Raw genomic sequence first — 16974 nt, forward strand, 5'->3', positions numbered from 1 at the left:
CCACTCCTTTCTTGAGGAGCGAATGGGCGGGGAACTTCAATGGCCGATTGGTTCAGCTTTCCTTGACAGAAATCGAAACATGTACTGCATTTCGTCCGGGGACTCGACTGGCCACCGTATCTGTTTCTATCGAGTCAAGTTTCAGATAAAAGTTATCTCTCTAGTCTAGGTTTCCTGGATCTTCTTTTCTTTTCATCCGCTTGTGACGGGGTAAGTAAATAAAAGTAGAAGGTTATATACCAACAAAGACGCTTTCCTAATTCGTCGGCTCCTTCCCCTGTTCATTTAGCATGCAAATTAAATCTTATAATTTATCCTTCTTCTTCGGGTTTTGATGCTGGTCTCGCTCATCTTTTTCCTCCAACTACTCACTTGTTTATCTTTGCAAACGCTCATTATCCACATTCTTTTGTTACTTTCTTACAATGTCTCCCGTTTTCGCGTCTTCTGGCTCAAGTATCATTTCCACCCCGTTTTCTCTGACCCTGCAGGTCATCCCGCCCGCTCTCATGCTGATTCTGCCGCTAGTGTCGGCTGTCCTTCTGGCTCATTCATCTCCTTTTAATCGCAACAAAATTGTCCCAAACATTCTTTTGGCGCTCAATACTGTCCTACCAGCCATTACTAGTGGATTTGGCCTCGGAGCGTCGCTCAACCATGTTCAGCTCCTTCAGCGCTCCTGGAATGTCTTGTTGGCCTTGTATGCGTGTCTCTGTAAGCATTGGATTAACAGTTTAAGCCCGCTCGGTGTACTCATATTTTCTGAAGTATCTTTGAGTTCCCTGTACGTATTGTTCGTAGCCACCACGCCAGATTCCCTGGTTCCCTACCGTGCCTTTCGCTTCGTGGCGGTCATGGTGACAACATTCCTCGCCTGCGGTGAGTAATTTTAACTCATCTCTTTCGTCAAGTTTGAATGGCATCATAGCAACAATCGCTGGCTCAATTGCAAGCACTCCTACTTTGCTTTCACCCACGTTCTCTCTTATCTCACGAAGTCTTCAACTGCCTCTCGCTATTGGAATCTTCCTTGATATACGCTCCGCTATTGCTGTTGCAGCTCCATTCACCAAGACATGCGAGAAAGATCGAGCGGGTCCCGAGAGCTCAGTTCGCCCAACCATCTGTCCGAATGGATCTAGACGGGTCAGCTCACCCACTCCTGACACCTGGCCCTTTCCAGGCTCATTGGCGCATACTCAGCTGACATGCAACCAGTCGTCGGCCAAGAGTGTAAAAGCTATTGCAAATCTACCCCCGTCACTCACGCTCACTCACTCAGGCCAAGAAAATGGTGTGATACCTGAGGGAGCGGCGGAAATCAGCTGGCGTTGCAAGGAGATGCGTCTTCCCGTTACCATGTTAGCAGCGCAGGTAGCAGCTGTGGTGTGCGCTGCCTTGAAAATCGCTTTAGTAATTATTGCAAAGAATTCCCCATCGTGGGCCGCTTTGCAAGCTCGCGATTCAGTGACAACATCGCGACTATCGGAAAACTCTGACGTAACGGTTGCCGCTGGACTTGTTATCGCTCACTCCATCTGTTCGTTGGTCTGGGCAGTGGGAGTGGTCACTAGCCTTTATTGTGAGCATATATTGCACTATTCATCCACAGCCAGTCCGAGACATCTAACTTATCATTTGTTTTACAGTACTTCCGTCTGTCGTCAAGCAGGCCTTACCAACTTCTGTCAAACGTACAATGGACTCTTCGGTGCCGAAACCTACAGAACTTCCCAGCCATCGCACCCCAAAGCACTCATTTTCGCGGGGCATGTCTTCGGACTCGGCCTCTGATTTTCTCTCCATGAGGGATCCTTTCGCTTCCCCTCCTCCCCCGCCTCCCCCCACTGTCGGCCTTGGGCTTGCCGATTTGAATCATGTGCAATTTTGTGACGTGGCGGCCCAATATCGTTTTCCCGCGCCCAAAGCTAGGAAGGCTAAAGGAGGACGCAAGAGACGAATAGGATTGAGGGTGAGAGCGTTGGAACACCAAGCCTCGGCACAAACTCTACTCCCTTCTCGCCCCCCTCCAGCTCACATCAATGAGGGAGAACGCGGTCTTGGAGATGAGGCCCTATTGGCACAACTTCTTTTGCAGTCTCTGACAGCGGATACTGAAGCGGAAGTGCAACCCAGCAGCCCAACAAGCGCGGCAGCAACGAGCCATGTGTTATCTTTTCCTGAGCCTACTGCGCATGCCGAGAGGATGGGATCGAGGTGGAGTGCTAGCACAGCGGCTCTATCGGTATCGACAGGCACTGTTTGGAGCGAAAAGAAATCACGGGCTTCTACTAGTACTTCCGCCTCCGCACGTGCAAGTGGGAGGAAGAGTTCGGAGGCAAGGAAATCATCCGCTACAGGGTTCTCGGCTTCCTCCGTCCCATCGACCTAACTAAGACGGCCTGTTCCTTTACGCCCACTACTTCCTTGGCGGCTTCTGGTCGTCCCTTACGGTTCTTAACTCCTTTTGTGTTGACTCGATGCCCATCCAACCTTCTGCGTTTACCAGCTACGCGGTCACCACTGTCCTTACTCGTCGTCATTGTATTTCGACCGTCTACACTCTCTGATATGTTTTCGCCATCGCCATCACGCTCGACTCTCTATTGGACTTTTGCATGGTATCACCTCAATTTCATCGCACCCCGTGTTGTACTCCACATCTTTCATTTTCCTCTCATACTTCTACTTTACTGTATGTATCACTGTACCTTTTCACGGTAGTGTGGTCGAGTCCCCCGCATGTTTTCACTTCGTTGTTAGGTATGTTTTAATTTTTCGTATTTTAACGCACGGTTTTTTTCGCGTACTGTTACAAGTTTTTACGGGATGTAGTTGTTGGGTAGTGTACAGTTGTACTGAGAAAGTCGAATCACAGATCTCAGCCATTTGATTTGTATTATGGTTTGTTTCCGCCGGGCCGCCGAGGGGCTGATCATGGTAAATTACTTGATACTTCCGGTCAACCTCATATGACATTACAACAGCGTTATTACTACAGAGATATTCGGGCATCGGCATCCGAGTAACATTTGTTCCGAGTTGTGATGCATGGTTCTTCAATGATTCGATAGCAAAGCGAATAGTTGATATATGGGATTAGTGAATCACATGTGTAACGAGAGTAAAAACTCGTCCCTTCCATAAAAAGAAAATGTTGTTTGGCCCGGAGGCTAATACCAAAGAACCTGATTTGATTTGGAATTGATCCCGCGGTCACAACTCCAACCATAAACAAACCAACATCTCACCTGCTCAGAGAAATATCATAGGAGTACGCTTTACAAAAGGCCTGTATTGGCCTGAACTGAACGTGCGACACTGCCCGAATTTGGTTGGCTGGGCAGGCGTTCCTTCGAGCCATTTTGTTTTAGCTTTAAACGTGTGCTATGACTCGGAGTTATCCCATCGTAAAGCGTGTTCAACATTACTTCATAGACAAGCAAGGCTAGGCTATGCTAGGCAGATAAAGTGCTCGAGTTTCCCATAGGCGGTACTTACCACATACACGTGTCTGAACCTGAACACTCACGAATGCGGTGTGGACAAAGTGCGGGTCCGTGGAGTGTTCTGCAAGCAAAATCATGGGATTATCCGATACATGTCAGTGATGCCATGTCATGGATGTGAACTTCTTACTTTCTTGAGGCGATAGATATAGGATAGAGGATTTGGATCATTTGAATATCGGGTTGAATAGCCATGGTGTCGAAGCTATACTTTGGTTATTCGAGAAACGGACCAGAAGCAGTGACGTGGAGTGGGGGGGCTTTGTTGGCGCGGGGTTTCTGATGCGGTGGCAGAATTTTGGGGTATAGAATGCGCTGAGCTGAAGGCTGGCGATGAAATTTGAAATACTACGGTGTGTGCGGTGCGATGAAATGTATGGTTACGATGCAGAATTGCTATCGATTCTCGAGGCAAACAAGGCGAAGCCTTTCATTTTGTATCACTTTTGGATCAAAGCCTAAGCACACGTAGATCTCATATCTCTATCAGGTACCTTCCGCTGAAGGTGAGATGATCTATAGTGTGCCCTGGCAGCAGTCAGTGTGTGTAGCGGGAGATCTCGACAGGTCACCTGCGCTAGCTTTGAGCCACTTTTGTAACAGTATAATTTCCACGTCTTGTCATTAATAAAATAGCTTGATGGCCGCGGCCGCACTAGTAAGTCTTCCGACTTCGGGTCGAGCCAGTCTGTGAGTTGTCGACCACTTATTCGGATTATTCCAACTCGGTCTAAACTCGGTCAGGTCAATCAGATAAAAAAAAAGACGAGTGTCACCCCGCGCATATATCTGGACTTTGTTTGAACCAATAGTGTTGCTAACTCTGGAGGTCGGGTCTCCTTCACTACTATTGAATACGCGCGAGCTTCGAGTTTGCTTCGAGTGCCGAAAATAATAATCAAGAGTAATAAAAGTGTAATAAGCTTGTTTCAATAATATTTCGAACCCCGACAATACTTCTGGCGCGTATGCTTTGGCCACCTATGTAATAACGTACCAACGTTCCTCATTCTTTCTCTCTTTCCTTCTCTCTCTCTCTTTCGGAGGCCTTCTTCTTCGTCGTCGTAGCTACGACGCTGCCGCTCATTTGGCCTCACTACTCTCTTGACGGCAGGTGCAGTAGACTGCCACCATGCTCTACTTGACGTCTGATGCCTTTCCAATCTGTACGTGTCCTCGGTGTACAACACGTTGACTGTCCATGCATGCTAACCTTATTTTACAGTCGTGCCATTCGGAGTCATCGGGTGTGTTCCTTTTTTCTTTCTATATCTTGAAGCAAGCTGACGACTTTCTAGCTTCTATCGCTACCTGTGGTACATCATCCGTATCATTGCTTCTGTCACCTACCGCCCCGTTCCTCTCCCCGAAAACCCTACTTACGTGGCCTCGGAAGATGTCACTATCATTGTACCTACCATCGATGCCGGTGAAGAATTCAAAGAAGCAGCCAACAGTTGGCTAGCTGGCAAACCCAAAGAAATCATCATCATCACCGAAGAGAAAATGCTTATTCCTCTCCAAGAACTTGCCAACGCTGTTGACCCGGATCATATTCGCGTCCTTACCGTCCCTTTCGCGAATAAGCGGTTGCAGATGGCACATGGCATTAAGAATACCACGACAGACATCATTGTCTTTGCAGATGACGATGCCATTTGGCCACCGACGCTCTTGCCATATGTGCTTGCATGTTTTGAAGACCAGAAGGTTGGGGGCGTAGGCACGAGTCAACGCGTCCAACCCGTAGGAAAAAGCATGACAGTCTGGGAAGTCCTCGCGGCATTCCGTCTGACAATCCGTAACATCGAAATTAGCTCCAGCACACACATCGATGGTGGTCTTCCATGTCTCTCGGGCCGTACAGCTGCCTACCGAACGGTCATCCTCAAAGACCCAGAGTTCCTACATGGTTTCACGCACGACTTCTGGCTGGGCAAGTACCAGCTCAACTCGGGCGATGACAAATTCTTGACGAGGTGGATGGTGAGCCATGGATGGAGTACCTATGTCCAGTGCTGCAAAGAGGCAGAGTTGTTGAGCACGATGAAGCCGAATTGGAGGTTCTTGAAACAGGTGTTACGATGGACCCGAAATACCTGGAGAAGTGATCTCCGGTCATTATTCATGGAACGATATATTTGGACCACACATCCATATGTCGCATATACCATGGTGGGTTGATGCCGTCATCTTGTGTGCTTTGATTTATTCTTATCTTGTTCACAGGTTGACAAGCTCTTTAACCCCTTCACTCTTCTAGTAGGACCCTGCCTTGTCGGGTATCTTGTCTGGAAAAGTACCATTGCAGTTGCAGATGGAGGATACCATCTGCCTTGGTGGAACATTATCCTCTCATACCTCGTATGGCTTCTCGCAACCCGTACCGCTAAGCTCCTTCCGCATCTCTGGCATACGCCCAGTCACATCATCTACGTTCCTGCGTTCATCCTCTTCGGGTACTATTTTGCGATCATGAAGCTTTACGCCCTTTTCACGCTCCATGAAACTGCATGGGGAACTCGTGCAGGCATTGGCGACCCGACGCAAGCGACAGCTGCCACGGACGCTGGTGGCATCGGTGTTAGCATAGTACAAGAAAAGGCCTATTTTGATGCGCCTAATTCGCCGACGCCGTACTCAGGCCGTCAGTCACCGTACCAGCAGCCAGCAGCATACGGTGGGCAGTCCCCGTATGCGCGATAATAGTTATGAATGTGATGAGATCATGACGCATGGGCAATTGCAGCACAGACACTTTCATACACCAGCTCGGTCACTGTAGAGCGGAACAATGTTATGGTAGATCCCCTTCTCGAGTGGTGAACCTCATTCCATCCCACCCTCGTGTCTCTATTCCCCGCAATCGATAATATGACCAATATTTATCATCGCTGCGACCCTCGTACATACCACTCACATTACCATGCTTTCGTTATTCTACGGGATTTCCTTACTCTATTTTGGACTAGCTGGTCATATACATAATACCCACAGGGCGCTCTCTGCATCGCGGATAGATGCGTCATCCACTGCATACGCATTGATTTTCTGATACTAGTCTTTTGTGTTGACAGACTTTCGTGCTGGGCCCATCGATGTTATGGTTAACAATACTCTCACAGTTTGGATATCTTCGTATACAATTATAGTCCGATGTCTTATACGATGACACCTGAGTTAAGGACTTAATTCGTAGTATAGCACTTATCAAACTTTGTGCAAGCTCGCCAGACCGGCCATTCATCAGGTCCACAGCGCGCTCAGTTTTTCTAAAGTCTTTAACAGCAAGTATGATAAAATCATTCTATCAATATTAAGTCCATGGATTATAATGTCTACCTGTAAGCACCCTAGATTTCCCATAATCTTGTCCGCGATACTGAAACACAAGCTTTCAGTATCGCTGCCTTTTGGCGTAACAGTTAAGCGGATGAGAGTCTTGATTCAGTTACACTACCTCTGCTTAGTGGCCAGGACAAAGCACTGGAGGAAGGTACGATGAAACATTCTGTCCCTGCATCCTGAAGAGATGCTGCCTAATCTCCGAGATCAGTGTATCAGTTTGCACGGTGTTTTCCGGGTTACCTAGATACTACAACGTCTCGCTACGTCATGCATGAACAAGCTCCAGAAAAGATCCCCACTTACGATAGGGCTAGCTTCGATCGAACTGAAGAAATCTAGAAGTGACGAAGAGGAAGCGTTGTTTCCGGTCTAATCCTATTCTCCAGCGATGTATGCGTTGTTCACGGATTGGTCGACGCTGATGTCACTTTGCAGCTCCGCGATGTCAGGTGGATAGAAGTGATCGGAGAAGATGTCGATAGTGGGGATGGAGAGGTGCATTGCATTGATGCTGTAAGTACTGTCAATGACAAGTTTGGTGGGGGCAAGCTCCTTGACATACGACTGTATGTCCACAGGCGCAAGGGTCAAAGCCACCGAACAAAGAAACGGACATACCGCAATCTGCTCTGTTCATTCATTCAGGACCCACATGTCTCCAAAAATAGGTCCACCGAGCTAATTACCGGTCTCATAAGCAAAGATCGCGGGATCCTCGGCGTATGTGAGGCTGTGAAGTCGATGATAATTTGGTTAGTATAGAATTGCACGACCTCGGGGTTGGTGGGGTCGTATCTGGTGATATCGAATCCAGCGCAGCGGAGGAAGGTATAATTGCCACCATGGTAGTAATTCTATGCGTAGAAGCCATCAGCAAGTGCAGATGCCGGCTCACACCAAGTGAACTCACGTGGTTGTTGATTAGTGGGGCAAGACCATGCCATCCGGCCTCATAGATAGCCCGGTCCATGGTGTCGAATTCCTGTTCATTGACGACGCCCAGTTCGGGCATGACACTCAAGACATTGCCGACGCTGATACCGACATTGTGACCACGGATGGTAACCGCGTTCTGGCAAATCTCCTCATCGCATTAATATATAGAAAGACAATAATGCAGAAGTAGCGATAGTTCCCCGTAGCGCATGGATCACCGCACTCGTAACCATCGACGAGGGTAGCAGTCGGGCGCCTCTGAACATGTCTCAAAAATTTGCGTGCTCTCGAATTGGGGCTAACTTGAACGTGAACCCCACGATTTTATCATCTATGAACGATGAATGCATGAAAATCGGAATTATGGAAAGAGCAGAAAGGCTGCCGATCTGCAACATGAAAAGGTTAGTCGTGTCGTCCATTGAAGAGGTTTGATGCGAGGGTGGTCCTATGATTTAAAGTCGGGGGGAGTTGCTGCTCGAATATGTCTCGAAGGACAAGGTCGTTGAGATATGAAGACCGAGCAGAATGGCCAGAGGGACGGAACGCCAATGCAGTTCAATGGAGCTCGACGGCCTCATACAAGTTGGACAGATGTCCAGCTGCTAGAATCCGTATTGAACGCCGTTGGTATGGTTGTGGAGAAATGAGAATCGAAGGGAATCACTGGGAGAACAGAGCGCCGGTGCCACTCGAGGGAGCTTGATGGTCTCAGACAGGTCAGGCAGGACGCCCTGCTGCTGGAATAGGCCGATGTGAGTGCTATTTGCAAGGTTGTTGAGAGACATCCATTGTTCAGGATGGTTGGTGAGAAAGAGCGCTAGTGCAGCTCGACATAGCTCGAAGGCCTCTTTCAAATCAGATAAGATGCCCCGCTGTCTGAATCTGTCGTACAGGCTGGCAAAGTCGCTGAGAGACATGCATCAAGAAGAATGACTGGGGAACGGAGCACCAGAGCAGCTCGATGGAGCTCAAAAGTCGTGGGGATGCCCATACACGGCTGTAGTTCGATACGTACTTTCGCCAGGAATAACTTTAGGATTGGGCCTTGCTGACGATCTGCAATGGAATACATTCCATTACTAGACAACTCGGGTCTGTCCTGGACTGGGTCATTTGCGCCCATCGCAGCACTAGATTGGTGTCGGAGTAGCCTTGGTGATTGATACCAGCCACGACAAATTTGCTCGATGATACGATACAAATTGATGAGCTCTACGTACTAGAATTGATAGTACGAACGCGGAGTCCATGCACTGTAAATGTGGTGAGATGTGCATATCAGCACCGGCCAGAGTCTATACGCACCTACGCAGATGCACATCTATCAGTGAGTCCAGGTGCCATCAATAATGAGAGTTTAAAGTGTTGCGAGTTGGTCATGACTTATAACACCTTTTAAACAGGTGCCAAAAGGCATCAAACTGGTACTATTGGAACGCAGGCTCTGGGAGTACAAGCTTCGGATGGAGTTCGTGTTGACTTGTGAACATGACCGACTGAACAGGTGGCTATCACCGGCAACTACTACATGAAGAATACAGTGACTTGCAAGGCGTTGAAAACCAGTAAACTCAAAAACAGGCGGTGATACGAAATCATGCACCAGCCTGAGGTACCGCTACCAAGTGTACATGATTCACCAGGTCAGTTGGTCCGAAAATCGAACTTCTTTAGTTTCAGATTTACCTTGGAAGCACTCTGTACTAACAGAAAGCGCGATAGGAAAGTAGCAATACCGTAGTTGGTCGCTACTACAGAATCGCCTCGTAGCATGGCAATGAAACAAACTTTCCAACTTGTGTATTCACTGACACACAACAAACGTCAACAAGCTTAAAGGTATTAGGGGCAATGAATCAATTGCATGAGAACGTCACATATCAGAATTCTAACAAGTATCAAAAGAACTACAGGTGTGGTAGAGAAACTCATCTGGGCAGCTATGGAATACACAAAATCATGATCGGCTCAACTAGTCAGAACTTGAGCCTTCACTTCCGGATACAAATGCGCGTGCTTGCGCTTATGACCAAGGCCATCCATGTGGGTAATCTGGTGGGACCCTTGCTAACTTCAAGCTAAGTCTACTAAGGGTAGGTTTGTAGATAATAATGTTTGAGTTCAAAGGGAGAGAGCTACTTTTAAATACGGGAGAACCGATCGATGCTACGGGCTGCTACTAGATCAGCAAGTTGAATTGTACTACAGAGTGCTACAGAGTACTCTGTAGCACTCTGTAGTGAATTACGTTTCCCTAGTCGGATTTGGAAAGAAGCGCTGTACTACAGTCACTTTTGCTCGGCTGTTGGTTTCCTGATCACTGCATAAGACACAACTCCATGAAATGTTCGAACGGGCATAACCTCAACTATCGTCACCGGACTGTTTTTCTTCTCCATTAATCAAGGTCTGACCAGGTGAGACTAAATCTTGCCAAGTTTCAGCTTAATTCTTAAATTACTGTACACTTCATGGTCCGGATAATGTCTAAGAAATACAGCGATTTTACGATGTTGAATATCTTATGAGTAGAGTAAGTGTGGAAGGGGAATGTCGATATTGTGCTACGTTGGAGAGAAGGTGCAAATTGTAGTGCGCAATCTCAGTCTCAGGGGAAAATGACTGGCATCTACTCAAATCCCTCCACCGCGATATTCCACTTCCAGCGCCCTTCCGCAAAACCATTTGAAGTGTCCTCCAATAATATCTCGTTGCGTTTCGCGACATAGACCTGACGAACGAATGAGGACGAGGATGTAATAGCAACATGTAGAGCAACAGCGCACCGTCTTATCAGTCACCTTCTGCCGCAAAGTCGAGATTGCTTCTGGATCAATTGGTGATTCAAGCAGCTCCGATAAATCCTCAACCGCTTTTTCCAAATCCCTACAGTAAAACGATTGAGACAGATCCGTGGAATATGATAGAGCAGGGGAGAAACCCAGATCGGATGTCTCACCTCTGGTTATCCTCGAACAGTTCTTTCTCATTTCCCTTGTCCAGATAAAACGCCATTGCGTATGTCCATTTTAGCGTTGCGCGGCATCGTTCTGCCTCTTCTACAGCGCGCTTCATGAATTGCACCTCAATCCAAGTGAGCGAGGACGTTATCTGCATCTCCTCCATTTTCTTCTCGGTCTTATTGTACATCTCGACAGATAGTTTCGCGGACTGCTCGTGGTTCGCCCACCGGTTGTAGTAGTGGAGGTAGCGCTCTAGGGAAGCACGGGACCTAGATTGCGCATCACGGGCGTCCACACCGGCCTTCTCGTCGTAGCGATTGCATGAGTACCACGCTGTGCCATGTTCGGACCAGGGGCCTATGTAGAACAGGATGTCAGGATCAAACGAGGCGGATGTATGAGACACGAACCCATGCACACCCAACAGAATTCGTACTTGCATTTCTTGCAAGTCATGTGGCTGACAAAACAGTCAGCGTAATCTCATATTCCCCGAAATGAGACACGCACTTGCAACCACCATTTTTCTCTATAGTACTCTGGCACTTACTACACTCCTTTGTGTTACTTTTGATCCAATTTGCAGTTTCGCTGTCATCCCTACACTTCTTCAACCACATCTTGGCGACGGGACAAATGACTGGGCGATGGTCGCTGTCGATAGAGCACCCAAAGCAGAACTTATGATTTGCACCGCAACTGACGGTTGGCACCATAGTTGTGAGGGATGAACGGGAGGAAGCAGAAGGGCACGAGACGGTGTAAGTGCACGATGGATAAGGACAATATTTCAGGTGCGAGTTGGCACCAACAAAGTGCCGGACGAGCAATTCTTGGAATCGCTCCCGAGTCCGCCCATCTTCATCCTGACCATGCTTTGCTAAAGTAGATATAATGAAGGGGTCAGGTGCGACAAGTGCACAGCCTTCAGCCATGCAACGGATAGAATGCTCGCCCTCCTCACGAATCTTGGAGGTTATATATGCCGCCCAGCAGCCTGCACAGAAGGAATGGTCGCACGATAGTGAGAGGAATGACGTCTGACAGTCGTCGAAACAAATAGGGCAAACCCAAGGTTCGGCCTTGGGAACTAGGCACGTGAGGTAAGGTGAATTAGATGTATCAGTTACGAGTGACGTACCTGGTGTCAGCCGAGTTGTTCTGCGACGGCTGCCTGATGAGCGGATGGGTGCAGGACCCGTTGCAGAGGGAGAGGCGCGGGAAGGAGTTGATATACCAGCTGCGACAGAAACGGAGGATGCATTGTCCATGTACTTCTCGATGAGGCGTTCCTTATTCCAATTCATGTTACGCAGCAATAAGGAAGCTGTACTGTCCTATACATCACAAAGAAGAATTGCAGAACAGAATCATCAGTACGAAATCAAACTTAAGATATTCATACGGACATCGACACCGAATATACTTGATATGTGGTCCACATCAGCGGCCGAAAGCTTCTCCACCGCTTGCTGGGAAAGTGACTCATGTTCGATTTCGTACGCCTTTCGAAGTGAATGTTGTGGGACTTTAAAGTCGTCCGCAAACTCCATGTCCATATCATCATCACTGGGTGCTGAACCTGCGATGTTGTCGGTGATCGAATGAGCCATAACAAGAAGGGTAACACACCATCATCACCTGTGCTGATCATATCCTCATCGTCGTCGTAGAAAGCGTCCCCTTCGTCTGAATAATCGTAGTCGGAAGACATTGTCGTTGTTGTGGGCGATGTCGAAGGTGATGTTTGCGGCGTGGGCCGGTCTGCATCGATTAGCCTGAGCATACCCTGTAAGCATTACCAAAGCGGATTATCTTATTATGTAATCAGTCACATGACCAATCGGCATCACGGCATTGCTAAGTCATTTTGAAGTTCCGGCATTGGCATAACTGTCACGTGATGCTTGACTCGTTTCAAGAATCGACCTGACCCAAAAATGTTACATGCAAAGATTAAAATTCCTTGATTCTCTGCGTCAGATACCATCAAGATATCCAGTCAGACCAACAAAACCTCCCATTATCTTGTTTAGAAACATGGCGTCAGATAGCCCCGCAGCAACTCACAAGGATCCCGTTACGGGAGAGATGATTTCCAAGACGTGCGTGTCGAGTTACTTATGATCATGATCATATCTGCGCACTCACAGATTGCACAGTGAGCTGAAGCGTCGCGAGAAACAGCGTGAAAGGGATGCGAAGAAGGCCGAGAAGGCCGCTGCCGCACCACCCCAAGCTGCATCTAAGCCTGCAGCTGCAAACGAGGATGACCTGAACCCAAATGTGAGTCATCTCTGCTAGCAATTGAGCACTGATCCTGACACAATGCAGCAATATTTTGAGATGCGTGCTCGTACGATCCAGAAGCTCAAGGAGACTCAGTCCCCCAATCCCTATCCGCACAAGTTTAACGTCAGCCAGAGCATCACCTCTTTTGTTGAACAGTACAGCGAGGAAGGCTTGATTCCTGCTGGCCAGAAGCTCGACGACGTATTTGTATCTCTATCTGGCCGTGTGCACAATATACGGAGCAGCGGCAACAAGCTCAAGTTCTACGACCTACACGGTGAAGGCTCGCAAGTGCAAATTCTCGCAAATGTCCGGTGAGGTCCATCTCAAATGACGGCTTACATGTATTGAATCGTGTACAGTGATGCGAAAGACGCGGATGAATTCATGTCTACACAGGCACTCTTCCGGCGCGGAGACATCGTCGGTGTCACTGGCCACCCCTCGCGCAGTCAGAAGGGTGAGCTCAGCATCTCCCCCTCGTCCATGGTTCTCCTCGCACCCAATCTGCACCAACTCCCATCTGCCCACTTTGGTCTTAAGGACCAGGAGACCCGATACCGCAAGCGTTACCTCGATCTCATCATGTCCCCTAGTACGCGCAACATCTTTATTACACGCGCACGCGTGATCAATTACCTCCGCCGCTACCTCGATAACCTCGGCTTTCTCGAGGTTGAGACACCCATGACGAGCATGGTTGCAGGTGGTGCCACCGCACGTCCATTCGTAACGCATCATAATGATCTGGATTTGGACTTGTACCTCCGTGTTGCACCTGAGCTGTACCTGAAGCAGCTTACTGTCGGTGGACTCGATCGTGTGTACGAGATTGGACGTGTCTTCCGGAATGAAGGGATTGATTTGACACATAACCCTGAGTTCACTCTCTGCGAGTTTTACATGGCCTACGCGGACATGTATGACCTGATGGAACTCACGGAGAATCTCCTTGAGGGTATGGTCAAGTACCTGAACGGCGGCAGCACGATTGTGAAGTATCACCCCGAGGGTAAGGACGGCAAGGAGCTCGTGCTGGACTTCAAGACGCCGTGGAAGAGGTATGACATGATCGAGACGCTCGAGGAGAAGACAGGAACCAAGTTCCCTCCTGGTGACACGCTCCACACGACGGAGACTAACAAGTTCTTGCGAGACCTGTGTGTCAAGGTCAGCGATTTTTTCTCGACCGCTGAGGAACGTCACTGATGTGTCACAGCACAACGTTGAATGCAGTGAGCCCCGGACTAACGCCCGACTTCTTGATAAGGTCTGTCTTCTTTGGTATCTTTTAACGCCGTCATTAACTCGCGTATAGCTTGTTGGCGATTTCATCGAACCCCTGTGCATCTCTCCTGCATTTATCAGTATGCCTTAGCGTCATCTCTTCTTCCTTGTACTGACCATACATCTATCTATGCAGCTGGCCATCCTCAAGTTATGTCCCCCCTCGCCAAGAACCACCGCTCACGTCCCGGTCTGTGCGAGCGTTTCGAAGGCTTTATGTGCGGGAAGGAGTTTTGCAATGCGTACACCGAGTTGAACGATCCATTTGAGCAGCGGTTGCGCTTCGAGGAGCAGGTAAGACACGGCCCGTTACTTTATCTACTGCTTGCATTTGCTCATCATGCAACTTCAGTCGCGCCAAAAGGAACAAGGTGATGACGAAGCACAAGGTGTAGATGAAGTATTTGTTGATGCGTACGTTCTACGTCTCGCCTATTCATTGCTCTTCCTAAACCCATCAAATACAGGCTTGAGCATGGTCTGCCACCAACCGCAGGTTGGGGCATGGGTATCGATCGTCTCATCATGTTCCTTACTGACTCCCCTAGTATGTATCGTTCGGTCTGATGTTGCGCATGTGCTGACAGTCATGTGCAGACATCAAGGAAGTGCTTTTGTTCCCTGCCATGAAACCTATTGAGACGGCAGCCAATACAAGCGGAAAGGAGCCTGGCCCTGCCGGGCAGTTGTGATGGTAGAGCCCTTTGAGGCCATCTAAAAGTAGATGATATCGTGATGAATAGAATAGATAGTCGTATGTTTTGCTTAAGTTTTGCTTGAACTATTGGCAGAATAATATTCCCAAGTCACGACACTTTAAGACCATCATCGCTCGGGTCATTCAGGGATGTTATGCAGGAAAGTAACATGACTTTTGGATGCGCTGTAAGGTGACGCACAAACTACTTACTATGTAAATACTAAATAAGTAGACGCAGCTCTATAGTAGATTTTAAGACCATCACTTAATGTCTTTCTTCCTAACATGCCATGAGTACACGTCCAAGATTAGGACAAGGGAGCTTACAGTAGCTTCCTGGCTAGCTTCGCTTGCCTCAGTATCTGCTGGAGACTCAGGTTGAGCAACTTCTAGTGCAACCTCTTGTTTCTCCTCCTCGGATGGCGTTGAATTAGCCTCTGAGGGAGCAGAATCTACACCCTCCTGGGAAACAGTTTCGCTCGATTCTGCGGAAGTCTCCGCTTCTTTAGCGACAGCTTCCTCATGCTCCTGAGCGTCCTTGGGAGAATCCGCGTCCTTCATATCATATATAAAAACATGACCGAGTCGGTAAGAAAACAAACGCACGAATGCCTGCTCCATCGACTGCTTGATCTCCTCACTAGACACCTCAGTACCCTCATCATCTTTCATTCCAGGAGTCTCTGCAGCAGGGTGCGGTTCGGCATGCTATGCAAAGCACCGTGAACACAAGTAACTCCCGTTAAAAACTGCAGCATTACAATATCAATTTCATGTGCTTACATGACTAGCATCCTGTGCAGTACCCGTGAGTTATTTACTGAACATAACAAAAGATGGACATACACTCCGGTGTGCGCTATGACTGTGCTCCGCCTCATGGGAATGGCTAGTCTTACGCGCAGATGGTGATAAGAGATAGAGCATCTAAAACCATCCCTTAGCCTTGCTTTCGATGTAAAAAAGACGCGTCTGAAAACCTACCACGGGACCAAATACCAAAGCCGAGCCAATCTAAATATCCCGGCCCAAAAAATCATTCATTTAACTCAAAGTAGCGGGTGCATTGCAAAAACACGCACCATCCATGGCGTATCACTCCCGTAGCTGCCATGAGATGCATGCGAGGCAGTCGAAGCCATCGTACGTCTGCTAAATGTCGCAAACGATGAGCGTACGTTGTGGTTCACTCTCATTCCGGAACGGAGGAAGGAGAAGGCACGCTGGACAGGACGAGACATTTTAGCGAGGCAAACCGTAGCTATACGGTGTCAGGACTCTATGCAGTATCAAGTTGTGCGACACAAGCAAAGGAAACTTGACGCGTGAACAAGCGGACTCGGACGGCTTATGTGACGCTGAGGTGGTGTGAACTTTCACGGATAAGACCGGAATCCCGGCAACTTTGAACCAAGTCTACCTTTCGTCCCGAGGCGGATGCGAGAAACTAGTCGCTGGGCTGTTCGACCCCGGGAAAGGATAACCGTCATAAAGAAAGATGTTGGTCTCTCATCTGGTGCCCAGGCACCTAAATTAGTTGTAACACGAATGTCTCTACGGGCAGAGTGACACAGGTCTCCGAGTCGAATGCGGCAGAACTAAATTCTATGCATTGCAACATCTTGTAACGAGATCCGGGAACGGGGATGTGGAAAGACCTACAGTATCACGGTCGTTCGGATTCCGATGACTTACAAAATAGTTTTGACAGCTATGTAGAAGTTTACTAACGTACCGCATCACATGGTATCTCATCGACCGAAATTTCCACACTCTGTCGGCGAACGCTTGAAAATGTTTGACAAACCGGCGAGCTGATCCCGTTTGCAGGGCTTCTTGAACTTCGGATCGAATATTGAAATGGGCGCGCATGTCGTAAGACTGCAATGAAATGCCTATCGTATACCTTCGGGCTTCGGCGCGCCATAACTGTGTC

The 16974-nt window shown here is 48.4% G+C and overlaps 6 protein-coding genes across 6 annotated transcripts; 3 read left to right on the plus strand and 3 right to left on the minus strand.

Moving 5' to 3' along the window:
• Nucleotides 1-259: 259 nt before the first annotated feature.
• On the plus strand, nt 260-2885 carry BJ212DRAFT_1372033 (uncharacterized protein). Its single transcript, XM_041336317.1, has 4 exons — nt 260-714; nt 769-879; nt 929-1582; nt 1650-2885. The coding sequence occupies exons 1-4, from the start codon at nt 426-428 to the stop codon at nt 2390-2392; spliced, it is 1797 nt and encodes a 598-aa protein (XP_041190469.1). The 5' UTR covers nt 260-425; the 3' UTR covers nt 2393-2885.
• A 1553-nt stretch (nt 2886-4438) lies between these two features.
• BJ212DRAFT_477053 (glycosyltransferase like family 2-domain-containing protein) lies at nt 4439-6375 on the plus strand. Its single transcript, XM_041343299.1, has 4 exons — nt 4439-4675; nt 4735-4756; nt 4808-5684; nt 5739-6375. Exons 1-4 carry the CDS (start codon nt 4642-4644, stop codon nt 6213-6215), a joined length of 1410 nt encoding a protein of 469 aa, XP_041190470.1. The 5' UTR covers nt 4439-4641; the 3' UTR covers nt 6216-6375.
• Nucleotides 6376-7232: 857 nt separating this feature from the next.
• BJ212DRAFT_1301697 (uncharacterized protein) lies at nt 7233-7869 on the minus strand (the record flags this gene model as incomplete). Its single annotated transcript, XM_041333163.1, has 3 exons — nt 7233-7421; nt 7544-7711; nt 7768-7869. 3 exons carry the CDS (start codon nt 7867-7869, stop codon nt 7233-7235), a joined length of 459 nt encoding a protein of 152 aa, XP_041190471.1.
• A 2346-nt stretch (nt 7870-10215) lies between these two features.
• On the minus strand, nt 10216-12533 carry BJ212DRAFT_1465319 (RING-5 domain-containing protein). The gene is made up of 7 exons (XM_041338963.1): nt 12392-12533; nt 12169-12341; nt 11270-12096; nt 11170-11219; nt 10756-11116; nt 10583-10682; nt 10216-10527 (listed from the first exon to the last, which is right to left on the minus strand). Exons 1-7 carry the CDS (start codon nt 12471-12473, stop codon nt 10426-10428), a joined length of 1695 nt encoding a protein of 564 aa, XP_041190472.1. The 5' UTR covers nt 12474-12533; the 3' UTR covers nt 10216-10425.
• A 266-nt stretch (nt 12534-12799) lies between these two features.
• BJ212DRAFT_1276999 (uncharacterized protein) lies at nt 12800-15030 on the plus strand (the record flags this gene model as incomplete). Its single annotated transcript, XM_041331323.1, has 10 exons — nt 12800-12864; nt 12922-13045; nt 13094-13365; nt 13414-14221; nt 14271-14321; nt 14370-14418; nt 14475-14632; nt 14691-14752; nt 14806-14885; nt 14936-15030. The coding sequence occupies 10 exons, from the start codon at nt 12800-12802 to the stop codon at nt 15028-15030; spliced, it is 1764 nt and encodes a 587-aa protein (XP_041190473.1).
• Nucleotides 15031-15138: 108 nt separating this feature from the next.
• On the minus strand, nt 15139-16435 carry BJ212DRAFT_477209 (uncharacterized protein). Its single transcript, XM_041343301.1, has 7 exons — nt 16121-16435; nt 16023-16052; nt 15885-15965; nt 15822-15833; nt 15645-15746; nt 15366-15575; nt 15139-15314 (listed from the first exon to the last, which is right to left on the minus strand). The coding sequence occupies exons 1-7, from the start codon at nt 16277-16279 to the stop codon at nt 15300-15302; spliced, it is 609 nt and encodes a 202-aa protein (XP_041190474.1). The 5' UTR covers nt 16280-16435; the 3' UTR covers nt 15139-15299.
• Between the last annotated feature and the right edge of the window lie 539 nt (nt 16436-16974).

This window comes from Suillus subaureus, assembly GCF_016647635.1.
Source record: "Suillus subaureus strain MN1 chromosome Unknown BJ212scaffold_27, whole genome shotgun sequence".
In the NCBI taxonomy this organism is placed as follows: domain Eukaryota; kingdom Fungi; phylum Basidiomycota; class Agaricomycetes; order Boletales; family Suillaceae; genus Suillus; species Suillus subaureus.